At 41.7% G+C, this 24,211-nt stretch overlaps 1 protein-coding gene across 2 annotated transcripts in view; it reads right to left on the reverse strand.

The window, feature by feature from the left end:
* The window catches only part of LOC124555244 (tolloid-like protein 1), a 584,842-nt gene that overhangs the window by 180,268 nt on the left and 380,363 nt on the right, over positions 1–24,211 (reverse strand). For both annotated transcript variants that reach the window (XM_047129105.1, XM_047129104.1), the window contains exons 5-6: positions 16,948–17,054; positions 5,976–6,111 (exon numbers count right to left, since the gene is read on the reverse strand). In XM_047129105.1, the coding sequence (XP_046985061.1) occupies positions 5,976–6,111; positions 16,948–17,054 (243 nt within the window). The remainder of the gene's footprint in view (positions 1–5,975; positions 6,112–16,947; positions 17,055–24,211) is intronic.

Genomic DNA, 24,211 nt, shown 5'->3' on the forward strand with positions numbered 1-24,211 from the left:
GTAATAATTATAACAACGCTTATCATTCGCACATCCAATCTACCACATCAATAGCGACTGGAATTCGTCAGTTCGGGTTCATTGGGCTCAGCACGTCCCCTTTTGTCTGCGGGAAAGCTTCTTTATTTCTTGATGCGACGGGCATTCCCCTGGCAGACATCACGTCCATTATGCACACATTCAAAAATCAACTGATGATTCGTTCAGAAATCAACTTAGATCGTGTTCAAAAATGTTCAAAAACCAACGCTAGACAAACGTGCGCTGAATGCTAGGCGCTTTGTGAAAGAAGGGTTTTTCCTTCAATAATATATCGCCGCTCGGGGCACCGGGGCAGTTTCCCTGGTTCCTCCCCACCCCCTCTCCCTCTTCCAGATAACCTGGTTGAATCACTGTGAACTGAAGACGAAAAGGCATTCAATGGAATGGCATCATGCAAATGCATCGAAGATGGCGCAATTCAAAACTGTGCCATCAGTAGGAAAAGTGATTGCTGTTGTGTTTTTGATTCAAAAGGACTATTGCTTGTGGACATCATGCCACACAGAACCACTATAGATTCTAATAAGTATGTGGCAACTCTTAAAAAACTTCATGTTCGAGTGTGTTGCGTTCCAAAACATCAGAAAAACACTCAGTGCTTTGCTGTCATGATAATGCCTGGCCACATGACAGTGAGAAAACCACCATTGAGATCACAAAGCTTGAGTGGCCGACACTGAAATACCCACTCTACAGCCCTCGTCTGGCACCGTGAGATTACCATCTCATCGGTAAACTCAAGGAATCCTTCGCAGAACAACATTTGAAGATGATGACACCTTTGTGAAAGCTGCTAAACAGTCGCTCAAGCATGCTGTTCTTGACTTCCACTGTGCAGGTATAGAAGCCTCAGTTCCACTGTGGCATAAGGCAGTTGAAAGAGATAGAGCTTATGTGGTAAAATTACATTTTGTTTAATAACTTACATTTCATACAATATAATAAAACTTTATTTCTGTTGGAGTCACGGAGATTTATTGGTTTTCTGACTATTCTCTTTAATGAAACTGATGTGCATAAGCTAAAAACTTTCTTTGTAGTAGCTTCCAACCAATCAAGGATCACTCCACTGGTTTTGAGACTACGTAGGGCTCTGATGACTGTTAGATTAAAATATCGTTTGAGAAATGAGACAAAAATTTCAAATTACGGCATAAACTAAAATTTCTCAGCTTTCTCTTGATCTGTGTACTTGTCGTGACATGCATTGTGATATACATTGCTGACATGCTGTGAGTGCAATATCTGTGACGTAACCAGAGACTTAAGTTCGTTCTTAGGGTCCAAGGTGAACAGCTGTGTGTCTTTTACTTTTGTAGATATTCGTCCAGAGAAGTGTTACGTCTACCGTATCGTGTCATACCTCATTTATATCGTACTCACACTGTACCCAACTTTCACATACTCTTAATAATAACAGAATACCTGTCGATATTTAAATATATTAGAAACATTAGAAGGCCTTTGAATGATTGTTGAAATCATGTGCAGCATCTGAGATGCTTATACATTAGTGCCATTATGGTGGTATTGCTACATTGCTGGAAAAGAATTTTCTGCAAAGTTTCTGATGTTGCGCAATAAGCCGTCAAGGGGCCCAAGATGGATGCCTTAGTAGCTGCAGTGTCGTGAATACAGGGAAGGAGGGGCGACTGGCCCCAGTAACGGGCAAGAAGCCTATACTGGTGGAGAGATAGTGGGGTAGTTTCAAGCAGTATGTTTCTGGAGTAACCAAGGAGTGCTTGTAATGTTCAATTTAAGACTGACAGAGAGGGGAACAGTAGAGATTAATCTAGGGTAGTGCATCCGAAATGTAAATTATTTTCTGAAACAAGCCAGATTTAAATACATCAGAATAAAGGTGGCCGAAGAACCGACCAATGGAGTGTCCCTTGATGGGTGAAGGCAGGTAGGAAGCGACACTAGGTCGTCGCTGATGACAGAACAGCAGAGAGTTCCGCTGGAGAGACGCTAAGTGGACTGACTTTGACGTTTGTATGTTACGAAGCGAGCGTCTTGGAACGGTGGCAAACACTTCAGTAGGGTGCCACCATTCATCTCGGCGTCCTAAACTTTATTACTTGCTTATTGAGATCTGTGTGGGGCAGAAGATAGGAGTAGGTAGGGCACATGCTGATATTTTTGCATCGAGAGCTGCATCCTCAAGCCAATGCAAAGTCAGCGAACCATAAAATTATCTACGAGGAACTGAAAGAAAGTCTTGAAAAGGAGAGTTCAGGAAATAGTTCTGTGCTGACGGGGGAAGTAAATAAAATGAAGAAGGATACTTCTGGAATCCAGGAAAGAGTGTAATCACTAGAGGAAAGCGCTAAGGGACAAAGCCTCACCCAGAATAGCGCCAACTGCTTGGTTATCTTGATAGGAAGATTGATCCTGAAGGTAAGGTAGCCCCAATGGTAATGATGTTCAAAAAGGAATGTACATGTCGGGTACTGATTAACTGTAGGGTAGAGAAAAAATCGATGGAGGAGCAGCGTCTTGGAGCTTCTCAGGGGTGGGCAGATCAAGCACTGGAATTACGCAAAACGTTTGAAGATTTGCTTAAGCAGTTCAAGGCTAAATACCAGAAGAGGAAATTACGGAGACTTACCTCAAAGTATGTCAACTTACAATTAATATAATTGTATACAACAAGGTAGAGCATGTGGTAATCGACTTGGATAGCATAATACTGGCTATCTCAGAATCTATAAAAAAATATTTGAAAGACTAACAACATTTAACAGAGATGCCAGTGATAGGAGTCAGTGTCATATGACTGACAGCCAAATTAAGTAATCCCATTAGAGAACTTGTATTCCTGAAGTTTAGCATAGGAGAACTGTGTTTGGAGCATGAGGTTCTGGTAGTTTCTGAGCAGAGTTTGAATGTTATTTTAGGAATGGACTGTACGCTGAAGTACGAAGTACAAATTAATTGTGATATTTGCTGTTTACAACTGTAAGGCGATTTGATATTTTTTGACACTTCATTTACGTTGCTATCAGCAGCTGTTCATGATTTCATGAAATATTTCAATTTTCCCTCAAGTCACTAACGTAAGTTTTTCTTAATTACCCTGATTAGTTTCAAGCAAGACTAGACCTCATAACGATCAATTTGATGCCCTACTTGCTATTTTCCACTCTTTGCTCGCCCATAAAAATTCAGAAATATCCATTGTGTTAGTTTACCTCAAATTACTAACTAAAAAACTCCTCCCGAACAGGCCATGAAGGTCCAAAGGTACCGATCGGCCGCCGTATCATGCTCAGCCCACAGGCGTCACTGGATGGGGTTATGGAGGGGCATGTGGTCGGCACACCACTCTCCCGGACGTATGTCAGTTTCCGAGGCCGGAGCCGCAACTTCTCATTCAAGTAGCTCCTTAGTTTGCATCACAAGTGCTGAGTGCACCTCGCTTTCCAACAGCGCTCGGCAGACCGGATGGTCAGCCATCCAATTGCTAGCCCGGCCCGACAGCGCTTAACTTCGGTGATCTGACGGGAACGGTTGTGACCACTGCGGCAAGGCCGTTGGCAAATTACTAACTAATTTTTCTTAATTACTCAGCTTACTTTGAAGTAACTAAATATTTTTTGCAAAACCAGACCTCTGACTGGTCAATTTTATACACCATTTGTGAATTTCCCACTCTTTGCTTGACTGTTGTAATTTGCACAAAAATCCATTTTAGGGAGTATTATTTTTGCTGCACTCAAATATTTGACCATTAGGATAGAAAAAACTATGGTCTGTAGCGCCAACAATATTGATAGTAAGTTTTTCAAGTTTCAGCATGCTTGACCAACTGGGTAGGTTATAATTCTGTTGTTTGTTGATACAAGTACCATTCAGACTAAGGCAGCACTGTAGCTGAAATGGTGAAATGAGAACTTTTCTACAGGACCAATGTATATGATTATAAGTAGGAATAAATGCACAACAATAACTAGAACGTCTGCAGCAGTCTTAGGGCAGCTCTTCAACTACAACATCAATAATTTGTTACGTTGAATAATTGGGTTTTCTGCTGTTTGTTCATGTTATTCTCACACAATATTTCGATGGCCGTATTCGCTGTCTTCTTCAGGTGCTCCCTGAGACTGGTCTTTGGGAGATTCAGATCCAGTATTTATGCCTGAATGGTGATAGGTGCTCTGTTGTTTGGTCCACGCTGCGTCAGGTGCTCCATCCATGGTCCACTCCCAGCAGGAGCCGCTCTAGTTTTTCTCTCTTGTGGCTGGTACTCCAAACGCTGTCCGCATCTACTCAAACAGAACACCTTGCATGGTGCAGACGTGAAGTAGAGCATCAGACAATAGGCTGAACACCAAAGGAGGACGGCCAGGTCAGGTGCATGCAGGAGTTGGACCACCAGTGACAAGACAGGGCAACTAGAGCCGCCTCTGTTAGTTGCAGACTGCAGATGGAGCACCTGACATGGCGCGGACAAAACTCGGAGCTCCTAGCTACATTCAGACATAAATACTGGACCTGAGCTACCCAAGGACCAGTCTTAGGGAGAACCTGAACAAGACAGCGAGTCACACTATAGAAATAACATGTGACAATGACATGACCAACACGCAGGAGATCTAATTATTCAACATGTCAACATTTCGCTGGGAAAGCTCGAAGAATTATAGCAATTTTTCATTGATTTGATAATCAGAATGGTCAGAATGAAAGACATTCTCTTGAAGACCAAAGCTGATGAGTTGGTCTGTAAGAGCAACTACAGCTGAAGACTAACTTTGAGACAGTATGGTGACTGAAATGGATCCTGCCAGCAGACCTATCTATCAACAAATTGAGTGCACCTTTTAGATTGGATCAACTGTAGCTTATAAGAACCTAAATTAGAATCTCTGGGTTACAAAATTCTGCAATCATTTGTGCTGCAGGCATTATTGTGTTCTGCCAACAAGTGATAGAAAAGTTCAATTTCAGGTAGTCAAAAGAAGTATCTTATTTCATAACTATTGATGAAACATGGCCGCAACAATTTCTTCTATTAGCAAAATAGCATTCATTTGTTTGGGGCTTTCAAGAGCAGCCCTGGCTACTGGTAGTGAAAAGAGCACAAAATTTTGGGAAATGAATGTTGTGTACTTATTTGTTCTGCCAGTACTCGTTGTCCAATGGGCATAATATTTTGGCAAGCAACCCTATCGACATCACCAGCTGTGTTAACAAACTGACCTCTTGGGACGTTTAGTTGAATTATATCCCTCCTCCCACATCTCTGGAGTGGAGTTCTATACACCATTTGCATCCAAACATATGTGGCAGCTGAGTCAGTGGCGATGTTTTTGGTGGCTGCAGTGATGGTATCGACAGATCGGAAGTCATCTGCTGTGTTTGCTAACTACCTTATTCTTCTCCTGTATTATACTGCGGGCTAGTTCCCAGAATTTACTGAGAGTAAAGTAACGATTTAGAAGTTTGCCCAGTACCGGCAGTAAATCTTTGGGACTTTCTGTCAATGACTATAGGGGGAAAAGCTAAAGAAATCACAACCCAGATCAAGAGCGTGTAGGATTCTCCTCTGTCATGACAACAGACCAGTTCAGTGTGTGGTGTAAACAAAGGATTTCCTCACTCACCAATGCCCTTTGGAGCTCCATCTGATTTCTACATCCATGGTCAGTGATTTGAGACTCAATATGTGTGGTGCGTAGGTTCAGGACCTCCAGAAAGAAGCCTGTGATGAGGCCTTCATCAAATTGTTTGAACAGATGGTTTGGCGCACAGGAATTCAGGGGAACTCAAGGTATGAGACAGTCATTTGTAATACCCAGCTCATCAAAGCTCCTCCCTTGTAACAATTATAGTTGTTATGTCTAAAGATTTTGTCCATGCCATGTTGTTTATAAACTTTCTGTGATTTTTTAATGAAATTAACTAGTTAAAATGCAGAGCATACTTACGTGGACACTTGTAAAGCAAATTTGTCTGTGCGATATCTCCTGCGCTAAGACGAATTCTTTGTCCAATTTCTGGTCGTTTTTTTGGATATGATTCACCAAGGGGTGTTATGGGATATATGGTGTCCAAATATGTACCCTAAAAGACAAAAGGTAAACGTTCGTTAAGTCATATTAACACTGTATTTTAACGCTGTGCATCAAATGAAAAATACATACATTATTTTTTTAAATTCAAGCTATACCTTTTTGTTGGATCAGACATGGTAATTTGGATTTAATATTTTGATAACATTTTGTGATAACTTATATTCACGTTTACCTCCTAAAATGGTTTTTTGGAACTTTAAATAAAAAACAACAGTACGCAAATACTACTTTCAATAACTTCTTGTTAGATTATTGAAGCACTGCTTGAAAACCAGCTGCACCTAACGGCAAATATGCTTCCTGCTTATAATTACAGAAATTTTAGACCAAGCAGCGTAAACACGAAAAGAAATATGCTCTACTTCTATATGTGAAATGGAATCAGAAAAGTTTGTTCAAAGGAATGTAACATGCTGATTAAATATGGAAACACTGCTTGTAATGTTAACAAACTGAAATTCTAAAGGTAGACTTCAAGGTGGCAAGGGAGTAAGTTGTCATATTCAGCCATCTATCAACTGGGGACTCTGAATATAAATGGTTCAAATGGCTCTGAGCACTATGGGACTCAATATCCGAGGTCATCAGTCCCCTAGAACTTAGAACTACTTAAACCTAACTAACCTAAGCACATCACACACATCCATGCCCGAGGCAGGATTCGAACCTGTGGCCGTAGCGGTCGCGCGGTTCCAGACTGAAGCGCCTAGAACCGCTCGGCCACATCGGCCGCCTCTGAACATAAACACCATGTTTCTGATATGTACATATGGGGTTCAGAAAGTATGATTTTTTTATAGACGACGATTTTTTTTTACTCAGCAGTTACTGGTCTCAAATATGTTTACATTCCTCATAGTGTGGTTTACATGATGTCTTTACTTTGGAATATTTGAGAAGCATTCACCTGAAAAAATGTTTTTTACACTAATAATGGTTAAAATTCACGCATAAATATGAAACACAGATTGTAGAAACACAGGACACCGAAAAATAAAAATATTGAAGAAGGAAAAATTAACCCTCTTGCTGTAAGTAATTAATGATTTTTGTGGAGTTTATGAACCAGCCTAGAACGCTCTATATCCACTGACAAATTCAGAAAGTAGCTGAAGAGTGCAACTGTTAAAAATAAGGCTGATAACAAAAAGGTGAATAAATTGTATTGTTGAAACATAGCTATAATAAAAATAAACACACTTTCACTCGGATTCTTATCTTTCATATTTGCTAAAAGAATAATTTTGAGTGTATTTAATTCTGTCACTATTTTTCTTAATACAGCGGCCACTTAAAAGCAACATTCTATTTCCAGTTATTTTTTATTACAGTATTATAGTAGTTACGTACTAGCATTTCACATTGTCTCAACCACTGACACTAAGTTAACATTATACAAAGAATAAACATTGATATAATTGAACTCATCCTTAAATAAATATATAACATTTATTTTGGTGCCTTTCTACGATGATGAGGTACTCTGATTCTTTGTATCACATACTGCTTTCAAATTTGTAACACAGCTGCTGGAATACGTTTCACTTGTGATACGTTCTACCGCAACCCCTACTCACGAGTGAAAAATGTTTCTTATTTTCTAGAACACAAGGCATCCACATCTGTCACTATTAAATATATTGAATGGCAGCTCCACCTGGATCAAAAACCTTAAGTGAAATGATTTAGACCCTTAGGCCATTCTGATGTGTTCGGGACAATACAACGAAAGTCCTTCTGTCAGTAAGAATCTTCAGTTCAATGTTTCATTTGCTTATTGTCCTACATGAGGTAGCAAAGTGAAATTTCTATTCATGACGTATTTATTTTGGATATGGTTCCTCTTTGAAGTTCCACTTGAATAACGTTTTAGTATATTTTTAATTTACGGTGTATTTTTAACATTTTAAAAATATTTCGTATCACACTATGTGATCAAAAATGTACGGACACCCCAAAAAACATACGTTTTTCATATTAGGTGCATTGTGCTGCCACCTACTGCCACGTACTACATATCAGCGACCTCAGTAGTCATTAGACATCGTGAGAGAGCAGAACGGGGCACTTCGCGGAACTCAAGACGTTCGAACGTTGTTAGGTGACTGGGTGTCACTTCTGTCATACGTCTGTACGCGAGATTTCCACACTGTTTCCGATGTGATAGTGAAGCGGAAACGTGAAGGGACACGTACAGAACAAAAGCGTACAGGCCGACCTCGTCTGTTGACTGACAGAGACCGCCGACAGCTGAAGAGGGTCGTAATGTGTAATAGGCAGACATCTATCCAGACCATCACAGAGGAATTCCAGACTGCATCAGGATCCACTGCAAGTACTATGACAGTTAGGTGGGAAGAGAGAAAATTTGAATTTCATGGTCGAGCGGCTGCTCATAAGCCACATATCACACCGGTAAATCCCCAACGACGCCTCGCTTGGTGTAAGGAGCGTAAACATTGGGCGATTGAACAGTGGAAAAACGTTGTGTGGGGTGACGAGTCACAGTACACAATGTGGCGTTCCGATGGCAGGGTGTGGATTTGGCCAATGCCCGATGAACGTCATCTGCCAACGTGTGTAGTGCCAACAGTAAAATTCGGAGGCGGTGGTGTTATGATGTGGTCGCGTGGGGGATTGCAACGCTTGTTGTTTTGCATGGCACTATCACAGCACAGGGCTACACTGATGTTTTGAGCACCTTCTAGCTCCCCACTGTTGAAGAGCAATTCGGGGATGGCGATTGCATCTTTCAATACGATCGAACACCTATTCATAATGTACGGCCTGTGGCGGAGTGGTCACACGACAATAACATCCCTGTAATGGACTGGTCTGCACAGAGTCCTAGCCTGAATCCTATAGAACACCTTTGGGATGTTTTGGAATGCCGACTTCCTTCCAGGCCTCACCGACCGACATCAATATCTCTCCTCAGTGCAGCACTCCGTGAAGAATGGGCTGCCATTCCTCAAGAAACCTTCCAGCACCTGACTGAACGTATGCCTGCGAGAGTGGAAGCTGTCGTCAAGGCTAAGGGTGAGCCAACACCATATTGAATTCTAGCATTACCGATGGAGGGCGCCATGAATTTCTAATTCATTTTCAGCCAGGTGTCCGTATACTTTTGATCACATAGTATACGTCCACTGAACAAGTCAGTCAGCATCAATAATCAATTCTCTTTGTATTCCAGTGTCCTGTTTCAGTTCAATTATCACCTATCTCAGTAGTGTTCCTTGCTTTTTCATTCAGTGAAGCCCCTTTCCATATAAAATACTGTTTCTCTGCCAATACAGTAAAGTGGATCCCTAACAGAAGTCTATGTATCAGGACTGTGACTGGTCTAGTTCCTTTCATTTCATCAAAATCTGCGAAATTTCCATCATGTGTTCTATGAAATGTTCTACAATTGTCGTGGAATTTCTTTATGTTCTTTAGTATATGTACTTGTAAATGTTAGATATAAGACCTTAATTAATATATCAATGAAAAATTTATACAGTTTTTGACTTTTTCCAGATCCTTGAGGACGATGTCTCTTAGGATCTGTGGAAGAAACATAAGCACATCAATTCCTACGCAAGGAAGTACCGGTATTACGTACTTTCATTTTTGTGATGCGTTCCAAATCCTGAAGGAACTCCTCGCTGTAAGTCTATGGAATGAAAAGCGTATATGACCTAATTTAGTCTCCAAAGAATTATGTCTGACTATTTTTGCTCATTTGTTGAATGCTAAGCCGAAACTGGAAAGAAAGCGATGCCTGTTGAACGTCTGAACACAACCTTAAAAAAATACAGTTCGTTAAAGAACTGTCATTGCATTCCATCTGAATACTTGTTCCAGCAACGTACTGTATTCATCTGGAGGTAGACGTCGGTAACACAACTGGTGATTTCAGGAGCTTGTTCTATTACTTTGATTACGAACAGAAGTGACTTGTGGTCTTTCCCAGGCTTAAGAGACAGGAGTTTTTTTTTCAAATAATAGTCTACGTCTACAGTGATACTTTGTACATCACTATGATATGTATGGCTGAGGGTACTTTTATATACAATGTATTCACTTCACAAATGGTGTATGGAGAAATGATACGGTAGCTTATATGCCTCTGGGCGAGCTATAATTAGTCTAAGCTTGATTTCACTGATCCTCTAGGCCCAGTATACGGTGAGTTGAATAGCATTAACAAATTTCAACCTAAATGTAAACTCCAGGATTGTGCTAAGTAGGTTCTCGAGAGATTCAGTAAGTCTTTCTTCAAGTAAATTCAGTTCAGATTTACCGGCAATCTTTCTGCAATCCCTTGAGAATGGAGCAAGCCTGAGACAGTTCCCATTTTCCTTCTCAGTCTATGCTTGATATGCACGTTAAACTGAGATAGTAACGATAAGACAGCTCCTGAGAGGGTCGAGATACACTATCAGGGAGGTTCTGATGAGCTAGAGAAAGCTTTGAACTATTTTGGCAATTTTCGTGTCTTACTGATGGCAAAAGTAGCAATACAGACGTAATCTTAACTCGCAGTGAAATGACTGAAACATGTCACTACTTTTCGCAGTTGTTTCATTCTCGTTACGTAGTAATATGGCTGATCACCGAATTTAATACTTGCAGGACAGCTCTGCTTCAGGCATCAAAGAGGAAGGTAATTATAACCAAAGTACGGAAAACATTCCTGTGACATCAGGCTTTGGAGGCTACCTACTCCTGGCTGCTGTCAAAAATATAGATATTCATCCATACAGCTTCTTTTCAAAAGGTAGGTTTCTTAGTGCAATGCTGAAAGTTTAAGGTTTCCTTCAGTTGTCCTTGTATTTCTGAAAACTGCTGCAACATGAAGAGAAATATTCACTGAGGTGACAAGAAGTCACGGAACAGCGATATGCAAATATACAGATGACGGTAGTATCGCGTACACAAGGCAAAAAATGGTTCAAATGGCTCTGAGCACTATGGGACTTAACAGCTGTGGTCATCAGTCGCCTAGAACTTAGAACTACTTAAACCTAACTAACCTAAGGACATCACACACATCCATGCCCGAGGCAGGATTCGAACCTGCGACCGTAGCAGTCGCGCGGTTCCGGACTGCGCGCCTAGAACCGCGAGACCACCGCGGCCGGTGTACACAAGGCAAGTTCTATAGACCTTGACACGAGATAGAAAAATGCAGTGCAATGGCGGAGTTGTCAGTTGTACTCGGGTGATTCATGTGAAAAGGTTCCCGACGTGATTATGGCCGCACGATGAGAATTAACAGACTTTGAACGCGGAATGGTAGTTGAAGCTAGACCCACGGGACACTCAGTTTCGAAAATCGTTAGGGAATTCAATATTGAAGGATCCATAGTGAATACTTCTCACCACGGACAACGCGGTGGCCAGCGGCCTTCACTTAACGACCGAGAGCAGCGGTGTTGGCGTAGAGTTGTCAGTGAAAATAGACAAGAAACACTGCGTGAAATAGCTGCAGAAATCAATGTGGGACGTACGACAAACGTATCCTGTTGTGGGTTGGCAGGAGAGCCAACACCGGGTACTAGAGGAAGCCGAAAAGCACGCGTTTTAGCTCACGCAGGCTGGCGTGGGGTCTGGAACAGGACAAGGAAATTAGACTTTAGAAAAACGGACGTAGCTGGTGGAATACTTAACTTTAATCCATAAATGATGAGCGTCGCTCTTGACTGTACATGACTCAGTATCAATAGTAACTGGTAATGGCGCCTTGCTAGGTCGTAGCACATGACGTAGCTGAAGGCTATGCTAACTATCGTCTCGGCAAATGAGAGCGTATTTTGTCAGTGAACCATCGCTAGCAAAGTCGGTTGTACAACTGGGGCGAGTGCTAGGAAGTCTCTCTAGACCTGCCGTGTGGCGGCGCTCGGTCTGCAATCACTGATAGTGGCGACGCGCGGGTCCGACGTATACTAACGGACCGCGGCCGATTTAAAGGCTACCACCTAGCAAGTGTGGTGTCTGGCGGTGACACCACATATCCATTTGGACGTTGCGGCGAAATTTGGTGTTAATGGGCTATGCCAGCAGACAGCCGACGCGAGTACCTTTGCTAACAGCACATCGCCTGCAACGTCTCTCCTGGGCTTGAAACCATAACGATTGAACCCTAGACGACTGGAAAACCGTAGCCTGGTTAGATGAATTCCGATTTCTTTTGTCTATTTGTGAGTGCTGACGGTAGTGTTAAAGTGGGGCGCAGACCCTACGAAGCCATGGACCCATGTTGTCAACAAAGCACTGTGCAACCTGGTTGTGGCTGCGTAATGGTGGGGGCTGTGTCTACATGGAATGGACTGGGTCCTCTGGTCCACCTGACCCTGTCATAGACTGGAAATTATTATGTTCGGCTACACGGTGAACATTTGCAGCCAATCATGTACTTGCTTTACCAAAAAACGGTGGAATTTTTATGGATGACAATGCGCCACCTTATCGGGCCACAGTTGATCGCGATTGGTTTGAAAAACATTCTGGATAATTCGAATGAATGATTTGGTCACTCAGATGGCCCGACATGAATCGCATCGACCGTTTATGGGACATAAGCGAGAGGTTAGTTCGTGCAAAAAATCCTACACCGGCAACACTTTCGCAAACATAACACTTTCGCAAATATGGACGATCGACGGCTATAGAGGCAGCATGGCTCAGTATTTGTACAGGGGTCTTCCTACGACTTGCTGAGTCCATTCTACATGAGTTGCTGCTCTACACCGAGCAAAAGAATGTCCACCACGATGTTAGGAGGTATTCCATGATTTCTGTCACCTCAGTGTACAACGCGGATAAAATATGGGTAAAAGAGAGAACCGTTCCGTATCAACATGCTATACGAGGTCTGTTTAAAAATTTCCGGAACATTCGTAATTTCGCGCCAATGGTGGGTTGGAGCAAAATGAGGGGGGGCTTCCGTGCACGCGTCTGTGTTTAATGTGTGACTGTCGGAAGTTTCATTGTTATATGTCTGTTAGTTATTGTTAACTGCTGTACTGAGTAGAACGTTTCGAATTTCGAGATGGCACAGTTAGAGGAGCAACGCGGATGCATTAAATTTTGCGTGAAACTCAAGGAAACCTTTATAGAGACACAATAAATGACGCGGGAAGCCTACGGTGAGTAGTGCTTAAATTATCAAGTCGTACTCGGTGTTACGAATGGTTCACATGGTTTAAAAATGGCCGGATCGAAGTTAAAGAACACCCTCGTTCAGGACGGCATTCGATGTCTACCGACGACGCTCATCTCAGGAATGCCAGTCGAAGACTGACTGTCGAGAGATTGAAGAAGAATGTAACATTTCAGTTGGATCATGTCATGAAATCCTCACACAGCATCTTGGAATGCATTGTGTTACCGCCAAGTTCGTCCCACGGCACGATAACGCACCCGCCCTTTCGTTCCTGTTGGTGCGTGACTATTGCACAACAAACGAAATTACTGTGCTGCCTCATCTTCCGTACTCTCCAGACCTGGCCCCTGTGCACTTTTTTTATTTCCAAAGTTGAAAACCCCGTTGAAGGGACGAAGATTTGCAACGGTAGACGAGATAAAAGGAAATTCACAGACGGCGCTTCGCGCGATTCAGCAAGAGGCATAATAAGATTACTTCCGGAAGAGGAAACGGCGTGGGGAGCTATATGTTAATCGTGGAGAAGAGTATTTCGAAGGAAACCATGCACAGTAAGTAAAAGATAAGCGCAAAAAAATTTGTGGACAAAGTTCCGGGATTTTTTGAGCAGTCCTCGTATTCCTGGGACAAATTAGTATTTCGAGTACTAAGACTTCAAAAAGAGCTTCTATTCGGCGAAAATCGCTGATTGTTTACTTATTGCCTTTCAGCTAGCTTTTATATGGTGTCATTGTTGGTTGACATTTGTCTTTGGAGGATAGCAATGTGTGTATTGCAAAGAACTAGGATGCAATATCCCATACATGTACAGTCGTAGACATGTCTCGTAAATGGGACCTGCGCCTCGCCATATAATAGTACACCGGTAATACAATAGGGGCGGCCGCAACAGAGGCAATATCATATCCCGTCCTCACCCAAAACTGCAGGCGTCGACGAGGTGTTAAACTATAATCTTTATTCTACCACGATAGTGTTGTATTCATTTGGATACACAACATAACACTAGTTTCTTCTGAGAGTGCTACTAAGAAGAGGAAGGTATTTGCCGCTGTCCTAGGCTGTGGTCACTGCTGACAGAACTAACAGTTCGTAGCAGCTATTATCGCTGAAGATACTGCATGGAGTACAACGCCATTATGGCTGTTTATGTTTGGTATGACGCATTAATATTCTTTCTGGACACGACAGTGTTAAACGCCCTGGTCAAAACAGTTAGGGGCCAGTAAGAATATCTTTCTTCATCTTGGGCAGTACGTTGTGTGAGGACATCTTGGGGTACAATCTATATATATTACTGTAGGAAGAAGAGAAAACCCGTTGTACTCAGACCAGAAAGTCAACTAGTTATGAGTACGATAACAGGGGTGTTGTTTAAGTGCAGGGCCTTGAGGAGGCATCGAAATTTCGCTTACAATACAAGTAAAGAGAGTACAGTGTCTCATTAACGGATTCACTGTAATCAGAGGCATTGGGGGCCATTGACTTGTGAGAGCCAGGAGAGTCAAAGCATGATATAGCAAATGGAAGTGGGATGTCCTGAAGTATAGTTTCACGCCTACAGTCGCTTTCAAACAACTGAATATGTTCGAAATTTGGGGTTAGATCACCCAAAAACACATATATTTTTCGCTTACAACCAGTCGCAATATGTGGCTGAAGATAGCTCAACCGCATCGAGCTTTTCAAATTATCAACACAAATTATACGTTGTTGTTGTTGTTGTGGTCTTCAGTCCTGAGACTGGTTTGGTGCAGCTCTCCATGCTACTCTATCCTGTGCAAGCTTCTTCACATCCCAGTACCTACTGCAGACTACACCCTTCTGAATCTGCTTAGTGTATTCATCTCTTAGTCTCCCTCTGCGATTTTTACCCTCCACGCTGCCCTCCAATACTAAATTGGTGATCCCTCTATGTCTCAGAACATGTCCTACCAATCGATCCCTTCTTCTAGTCAAGTTGTGCCACAAGCTCCTCTTCTCCCCAATTCTATTCAATACCTCCTCATTAGTTGTGTGATCTACCCATCTAATCTTCAGCATTCTTCTGTAGCAACACATTTCGAAAGCTTCTATTCTCTTCTTGCCTAAATTATTTATCGACCACGTTTCACTTCCATACATGGCTACACTCCATACAAATACTTTCAGAAACGACTTCCTGACATTTAAATCTATACTCGATGTTAACAAATTTTTCTTCTTCAGAAACGCTTTCCTTGCCATTGCCAGTCTACATTTTATATCCTCTCTACTTCGACCATCATCAGTTATTTTGCTCCCCAAATAGCAAAACTCCTTTACTACTTTAAGTGTCTCATTTCCTAGTCGTAACGTAGTAACATTAATTGTGAAAACGACCTGCACACGCCCGTAGAATGTGTGAGATTAATATGATAGCAAAGCCAACGCATTTACAGCTAGAGAAAGTGTAGGACAAAAAACATGCCTGTATTTATGTGCAGAGCACCCCCGTATCCTCGTGGCAGGCTGTTGCTGTGGCCAAGAATCAACACTGGCGGAGTTGACGATCCTTTGACGACAATACTTGCGTTGATAGTGCAATGTTGGTGAATAACACGCTAGGAAATCACCCGATAGTCTTGGTTTGCATCCACCGTGGGAACGACCTTCCGCAGCTTGAAATACTTAATTTTTCGGGAGTAGCAGTAATGTTCGATAGTTTTGAATGGAATGTTTTAAATTTTAAGTAAACCTCACGTAAATGCTATATGATTAGATTCATGACACGCATTTAACGCATAAAAGAATTTTTCGGATTGCTCGATGCGCAGTACGAAGTTTCTACTGGTAATCTTATTTACGACAACTACCTGCTCATACTTTTTGTTCGACAGGGCATTAGATGACAACTGTCAACGTCATGAATGAGTGCTGCAGAGGTTCACCAAACTGACAAGTGTAAGGAAAATTTTTTTTACTTTTCTTGTGAGTTGCTGTAGTGTAACCGTTGTCGAGATTTCCCGAATTGATCGAAAAATTCAAATGGCTCTGAGCACTATGGGACTCAACTGCTGAGGTCATTAGTCCCCTAGAACTTAGAACTAGTTAAACCTAACTAACCTAAGGACATTACAAACATCCATGCCCGACGCAGGATTCGAACCTGCGACCGTAGCGGTCTTGCGGTTCGAGACTGCAGCGCCTTTAACCGCACGGCCAGAAGTGATCGAAATGGGCTGCCGTCTTCAACTAACTGCACTATGCGTCCGAAAGAACTGCAGGAATAAAGGAGCAGAACTAAATATGAACCATCGCTATGCGCAAGCATCCGTTTTTCTTCCTTTGTATAACACTGCAGACCTTGGAATGCTAAAAAAACAGGAAGCAATGTTATTGACATATACGGCAAAAGGCAACCACCAGGAAGAATTTCCTGACGGTCGGTACGTATTTGGGAGTCGTAGAGATGTAAAACTAGAGTTCACTAGTCTCTAGTATTAGAAGTGTAGCTTATCCAAGATACGTTGCTTGTTACTCTGGTAGTACGTTGATTATGTACAACGTTCTCAGCGTATCTCTCTCATATAGAAATGATGGAATCTCAAATTAGTAAGCGTGGTAGTATTCCACAAGCTAAGTAAACTATAAGAGGATGGAAACACCTAAAATGTGTAAAATAATTCTGGTTATCGTTCATCCTTTACTTACCCTAGAGAATGTATTCCTCGCATAATGCATAATGGAATCGTAGTCATATGGCAGTCCAAGAGAATTCACTTCTTCTTCCGTCAGCTTATTGAAATTATATTCTTGCCCTAGGGAAAAGAAATTGGAGGATTTCAATTTGTAAATAATAGCGAGTTATTCGAAATAGACTAAAATTAGATTAGACTGATAATTTCGTACTATTTCTGCAAATATTTAGCTAATGTTCTACACAGTAAAAAGTGAGCTAGACCTTAATGTCGAATTGCAGCACTCAGAGTATACTACAGAATCGTAAACAGAAGTCATTTTTAAATGGAATTTTGTCCAGAGACCTTAAACTAAACGTTCTCGCTCGTTTTTCATTTTAAAATTATAAAATAACTTTTGTGTTCTGTGAGTGAATATATGTGGTAAATGCAATCTATGATGTAATAATTTATGGGGGTCAGGTCATGTTATGATGATCAGACAATACAACAGTTTCTTGATGTATGTTTAATTTAGTAGAAGCACTATTAAATGAGCTATATTTCAAATTTTTGTATCAGTGCAGTATTTCCCACGCCGTTTATCGTAGTACAGTGGTATCTATAAATTACAATATGCCACAGTGGTAATAACAGGGATAAAACCTAAAAAGGTCCCGGAATTAGCTTCGCTTATAAACGGTAACAATGCACAAGACACAGAAAGCTTACAGGAACCAGTTGCCAACAGCAGTGAAATTCTGAACTCCGATTGGATTGTATGTTCAAAACATAGGTTGAACGCTGGTGGTGGTGGCGTGTTTACAGCCATAAAAATGCGATAATGTCTAATGAAATTAGTACGGATTCAGGATGCGAAATATGCCGCAGGAGAAGTTGTATCGGAAAATATAGAAAGCAGCTACTTGGGTGGGTAGCAGAGTACTTGTGGAATGCACTTTCTTTTTTTTAAGGCTAAGCTGTTGTTTGAGGTGCTCTAATGAAAACTCGTCAGTCGACAAGCAAACAGCGAAATCAGACCAGGTGGTTCAGAGTACAGACACTTCGATTGTCGAGAATTTATCAGCAAATTAATGAAGTACTCGTAACGAGGTTCTCGAATTTATTGTTCTCTAGCAAATTTGTCGCGATCAAATTATTCTCGGGACCGCAAGCTGGCTGAAACCGGAAACAGAAAGCTCTGAAATACTTAGCAAGTCATGGAAAGTATAAAGACAGATCAGACGCCATAGCAGGGAGAGTGTAAATTGCACTCCACAAAAATACTGCTTCTAACGAGATAGATTTTGAGTGCGACTGTGAATTTATCTGGACGCGTATAGCACGTCTAAGAGAAATCAAGTTAATTCTTAGATGTTTTTACCGGATACCTGATATCACCGTGGCAGTTTTAGAGTCAAGCAAAGAAAGTTTACACTCATTTGCGTGGAAATACCCGTATCATGCAATATTTGTTGGAGGCACCTTTAACCTACCGAGTGTAGACTGCCTCGTTTATGGATGCAGGGTACCGACAAGATGTCTTGAGAAGTACTTTTAAACACATTTCCCGAAAACTATCTTGAGCAGCTAATTCGACAGCCCATACGCCTTGGAAATATTTTAGATCTTCTGGCTACAAACAGGCCCGACTTTATCGACGGCGTCAGTATAGAGACAGGGATTAGTGATCACGATGTCATCATTGCGACGGTGATACTAAAATAAATAAATCAATGAAGAAGGTTAGGAGAGAATTTTTGCTAGGAAGAGAAGATAATCAGTTGCTGGCACCCTACTTGGACAATGAATGGAGATCATATAGTTCCGGTATGATGAAAGTAGAGGAACTATGGGCAAAGCTATGTGTCGAGTAAGTGGACTCAGGACGGAGAAGAGCCACCGTGGTTTAATAACAAAATCCGGAAAATGCTAAGGAAGCAAAAACCGTTGTACTCTCGGTTCAAAAGAGAATGTGAAAATTACAACAGGCAAAAGTTAGTAGAGATTCGTGTATCCGTGAAAATATCTGTGCTCGAAGCATACAGCTATCCCCGTCATACCTTATCGAAGGATCTAACCGAGAACCCGAGAAAGTTCTGGTCCTACGCAAAATCACTAAGTGGGTCACTCGTTGACCAATCTGGTTTGGCATAGAAAGCCGAAGTTTTAAATTTCGCGTTTGGGAAATCATTCACGCTGGAGGACCGTACAAATATTCCGTTGTTTGATCATCCCACAGACTCCCGAATCGAGGAAATAGTTATAGGCAACTCTGGCATAGAGGAACAGCTGAAAGAGCTAACAAGTAAGTCGCCAGGTCCGGATGGAATCCCAATTCGGTTTTTAGTGTGGTTCACCCGTAAAGGGCTGCGCGTAAAGAACAGTAGTCCGAGCCATTTTTGAGTACTGTTTGTGTGCTTGCGTGTTTGCGGGCAACGGCCTTGCGGCAGTGGATACACCGGTTCCCGTGAGATCACCGAAGTTAAGCGCTGTCGGGAGTGGCCGGCACTTGGATGGGTGTCCATCCAGCTGCCATGCGCTGCTGCCATTTTTCGGGGTACACTCAGCCTTGTGATGTCAATTGAGGAGCTACTCGACCGAATAGTAGCGGCTCCGGTCAAAGAAAACCCTCATAGCGACCGGGAGAGCGGTGTGCTGATCACACACCCCTCCTACCCACATCCTCGCTGAGGATGACACGGCGGTCGATGGTCCCGATGGGCCACTTGTGGCCTGAAGACGAAGTGCCTTTTTTCTTTTTTTGCGTATTTGGGATCTTCATCTCGTAGGATTAAAGGAAGGCATTGAAACAATTCAGAGGAGGACTGCTAGATATGTTACCAGTAGGTTCGATCAACACGCAAGTGTTAAGGAGATGTTTCAGGTATTCAAATAGGAATCTCTGGATTCTTTTCGAGAAACGTTACTGAGAAAATTTAGAGATCTGAAATTTGACGCTGACTGGAGAATGATCCTACTGCCACGTAAGGATCGCGAACTTAAGATGCTAGAAATTAGGGCTCGTAAGGAGGCTTGTAGATAGTCGTTTTCCTTTCGCTGTCTTTGCGAGTGGAACAGGAAGGGGAATGACTAGTAGTGGTACAACGTACCCTCCACCACGCATCATTTGAGGGGAAACCTGGAGAATATTTCGCGTAAATTTCCTGGTCGTCTTGTAGCACTAGGCGGATATCTCAATTTACCAGCTATAGACTAGGAAATTCAAGTGATTAGTGCGTGTAGCAGAGACAGGAACTCATGTGAATATTGTTGTAAGTGCCTAATCCGAAAATTATCTTATTCTGAAAAGCGACTCGTGAAGGTAACATCTTAGATCTGCTGGTGACAAACAGACATGATTCCTGGTCGTCTTGTAGCACTAGGCGGATATCTCAATTTACCAGCTATAGACTAGGAAATTCAAGTGATTAGTGCGTGTAGCAGAGACAGGAACTCATGTGAATATTGTTGTAAGTGCCTAATCCGAAAATTATCTTATTCTGAAAAGCGACTCGTGAAGGTAACATCTTAGATCTGCTGGTGACAAACAGACATGAACTTTTCGACTCAGTTGGCGTAGAACAGGGAATCAGTGATCATAAGGCCGTTACAGCATCACTGAATACGGTTGTAAACAGGAATACAAAAACGGAAGGGAGATATTTCTGCTTAGCAAGAGCGACAATGAACAGATTTCACATTATTCGAGCGGTCGGCATGAAAATTTCATCCCCAGCATTAACAACGTTGATTATCGATGGATAAAGTTCAAGAGCATTTACGAGGGTGGTTTGAAAAGTTCTCGGAATTACCACGAGGGTCAGCGCTAGAGCAACGAGTTGTTCACGTGCTATTCATTGAATTGTTGCCTGTTAATATGTGCCACGCCAGTGCTCGTGGAAGAGAGCTGTGGTGGTGACATAGCTCTGTTGTTGTTCCCGCGTAGTGATTTGCGTAGATGGAAAAAATCGAGATTCGAGCAGTGAATGAAGTACTTCGTAAAGAAAGGTATGCAAGCAGAGGACATTCATACCGATTTCTGGGACACACTGGGGAACTCTGCTCCTTCGTATTCAACTATTGCCAAGTGGACAAATGAATTTAAATTTGGTCGGGAGAGCTTAGATGATGATCCGCGCAGTGGTCGCCCAAGACGTGTCACTACTCCAGAAATCATTGCAGAAGTGCACGAAATGGTCATGGAGGATCGCCGATTGAAAGTGTGTGAAATTGCTCACGCTTGCCAGATGTCATCTAAAAGGGCATATCACATTTTAACTGAAGAATTAGAAATGAAAAAAATATCTGCAAGATGGGTGCCATGACTCTTGACGCTGGAACAAAACATGAGAATGGACATATCGGAACAATGTTTGGCCCGTTTCAGGAGAAACGAACAAGATTTTTTGCGCTGGTTTGTGACCACAGATGAAATTTGGGTGCACTACTATACCCCAGACACAAAACAACAGTCAAAGCAGTGGAAACATGCTGATTCTCCTCCACCAAAGAAAGAAAAGACAATTCCTCCAGTGGGAAAGGTCATGGCATCAGTGTTCTGGGATGCAAAGGGGATTCTGTTTGTAGATTATCTCCCCACTGGGCAGACAATTACTGGAGAATACTATGCCAACATCCTGAACAAATTGCAACAAAAGATACGCGAAGAAAAGCCAGGTTTAGCAAGTAAGAAAGTCATCTTCCATCAAGACAATGTGCGCCCGCACACATGTGCCGTCGCCATGAAAAAATTACACGAACTAAGGTATGAATTGTTGCCACACCCGCCTTATTTACCTGATATGGCTCCATAAAACTTCCATCTCTTCCCAAAACTGAAAATTTTTATTGGTGGACGAAGATTCACTTCAAACGAAGAACTGATAGCCAGAGTTGACAAGTACACTCATGCTCATAAATGAAGGATAATGCTGATACATGGTGAAACAACGCTGTGGTGGGCGGTTTTCGGGTTTAAATCACCTCGGGGTATGACCAAGCGGTGCATCTGGCCTGCGGTCGTCGCACAATGGCGCTGGCAGCAGCCCACATACGCAGAGGTATGTTGGTGCATGTCAGAGTGCGGTGCAGCGTGTAAGTGTGCAGACGTTTTCAGACGTGCTAATGGTAACTGTGTATTGAAAATGGCTGAAAGAACACATACCGATGACGTTATGAAGGGTAGAATACTAGAGCGACTGGAGACTGGTCAAACGCTAGCACAGGCCCTTCGTGTGCCACGAAGTGTCATCTCACTGGTTAGAATATTTATAACGATAGGTAGCAGTAAGAAATGTTTTTTATAAAAAATTTACGTAGAACTGATAAATTTAAATTTATCCACGTTATATGAAATGTTTTGAGTACTGGATTGTCAATTTATGAAATAATTTGTACTGCAATAGTCACTTTTTTGCAAATATGTCATTCGCATGAGGTATTTCGGTAGCATTTCATCATCCTCAGGTACATTTGAGCTACATTTATATTATATTAATCCTAAGTGTGATTATGATCATTTTCTGTATATAACAGTGAGGATATATGTCCACAAACAACCCTGTACAGTGTGTACATTATGTGATTTGCATGCGTAGGTCATTTATTTAGTGCATTTACATACAGTTTTACTGGAAAATTAGTTATCTGGCACAAAGAGCACAGTGGAAAGCACACTAACATGTAAACATGTGTACGTGAAAATGTTAATTACGCTATAAGGTGTTTGTCATTGTTCACTGTGACAGACAACTAAATTTCCAATAAAAATGCATACATAACCGCACTGGCACGCACAGCAAATGAACATAATCACATTTCAGATTAATGTAATATAAATGTAACTGAAATGCACCTGATGAGGGTAGCACGCTACAGAAATGTGTCGTGTTAATTGAATATTAGTAAAGAAGTGACTGAAGAAGTACATTTTTTTCATAAACGAAAATATTACTGAAATAGCTTTTGGTGACAGATGAACCGATAAGTGCTGATACTGACGAAGAAAAATATTGATACTTTTAATACAAGAGCCAAAAAGTTTTACGCATTGTAAACTATCTCATTTTCAGTTTCATTTTGTAATATCAAGACAGAACATTTAAGGTCACCTGTGTTATTTGACTGTCTTCCTTGATACGTAAACACTGTCTTTACTTCAGAACTGGATCTGAATTCGGCAGCCTTCTTTACTTAAGCGCTGAGTTCTGTAACACTGTTATCTCTTCCCATAATGTACCGGTATCCTACATCGTTGTCATTTGTTGTTCCTCATACAGATGTAAAAAAAACTGTACTTCATTGATCAAAATAGCTCTTTGAGACATTTTTTGTGATTAAAACTCATTAATAACAACTATAAGTCCCAACGTTATCCGCGATATGAGGATTACATAATTCCTCAACCAAATTATAATAATTTCTTCATGTACGGGTCAACAGGCTCAATGTGTCGTCTAAATGATGGAACCATTTTGACCACCATAGGCTATCAGTCTTATTCCTTTAATACACCATGCATATAAATTTCACTAGTGGCCAGTTTCGGCCTTAGGTCATTATCAAATGTCTGCAGTATAATACCGAGAGTACAGTAAATAGGTAAGACATGACCATTAGACTTGCTGTTTAAATTCATTTTTAAATGTGACACACACGTCACCAATATCATGCAAGTAATTTGTTGTTGTTGTGTTGTTGTGGTCTTCAGTCCTGAGACTGGTTTGATGCAGCTCTCCATGCTACTCTATCCTGTGCAAGCTTCTTCATCTGCCAGTATCTACTGCAGGCTACATCCTTCTGAATCTGCTTGGTGTATTCATCTCTTGGTCTCCCTCTACGATTTTTACCCTCCACGCTGCCCTCCAATACTAAATTGGTGATCCCTCGATGTCTCAGAACATGTCCTACCAACCGATCCCTTCTTCTAGTCAAGTTGTGCCAGAAGCTCCTCTTCTCCCCAATTCTATTCAATACCTCCTCATTAGTTATTTGATATACCCATCTAATCTTCAGCATTATTCTGTAGCACCACATTTCGATAGCTTCTATTCTCTTTTTGTCTAAATTATTTATCGTCCATGTTTCGTTTGCATACATGGCTACACTCCATATAAATACTTTCAGAAACGACTTCCTGACACTTAAATCAATACTCGATGTTAACAAATTTCTCTTCTTCAGAAACGTTTTCCTCGCCATTGCCAGTCTACATTTTATATCCTCTCTACTTCGACCATCGTCAGTTATTTTGCTCCCCAAATAGCAAAACTCCTTTACTACTTTAAGTGTCTCCT

The sequence above is a fragment of the Schistocerca americana genome, chromosome X (genome assembly GCF_021461395.2).
Source record: "Schistocerca americana isolate TAMUIC-IGC-003095 chromosome X, iqSchAmer2.1, whole genome shotgun sequence".
Classification (NCBI taxonomy): Eukaryota; Metazoa; Arthropoda; class Insecta; order Orthoptera; family Acrididae; genus Schistocerca; species Schistocerca americana.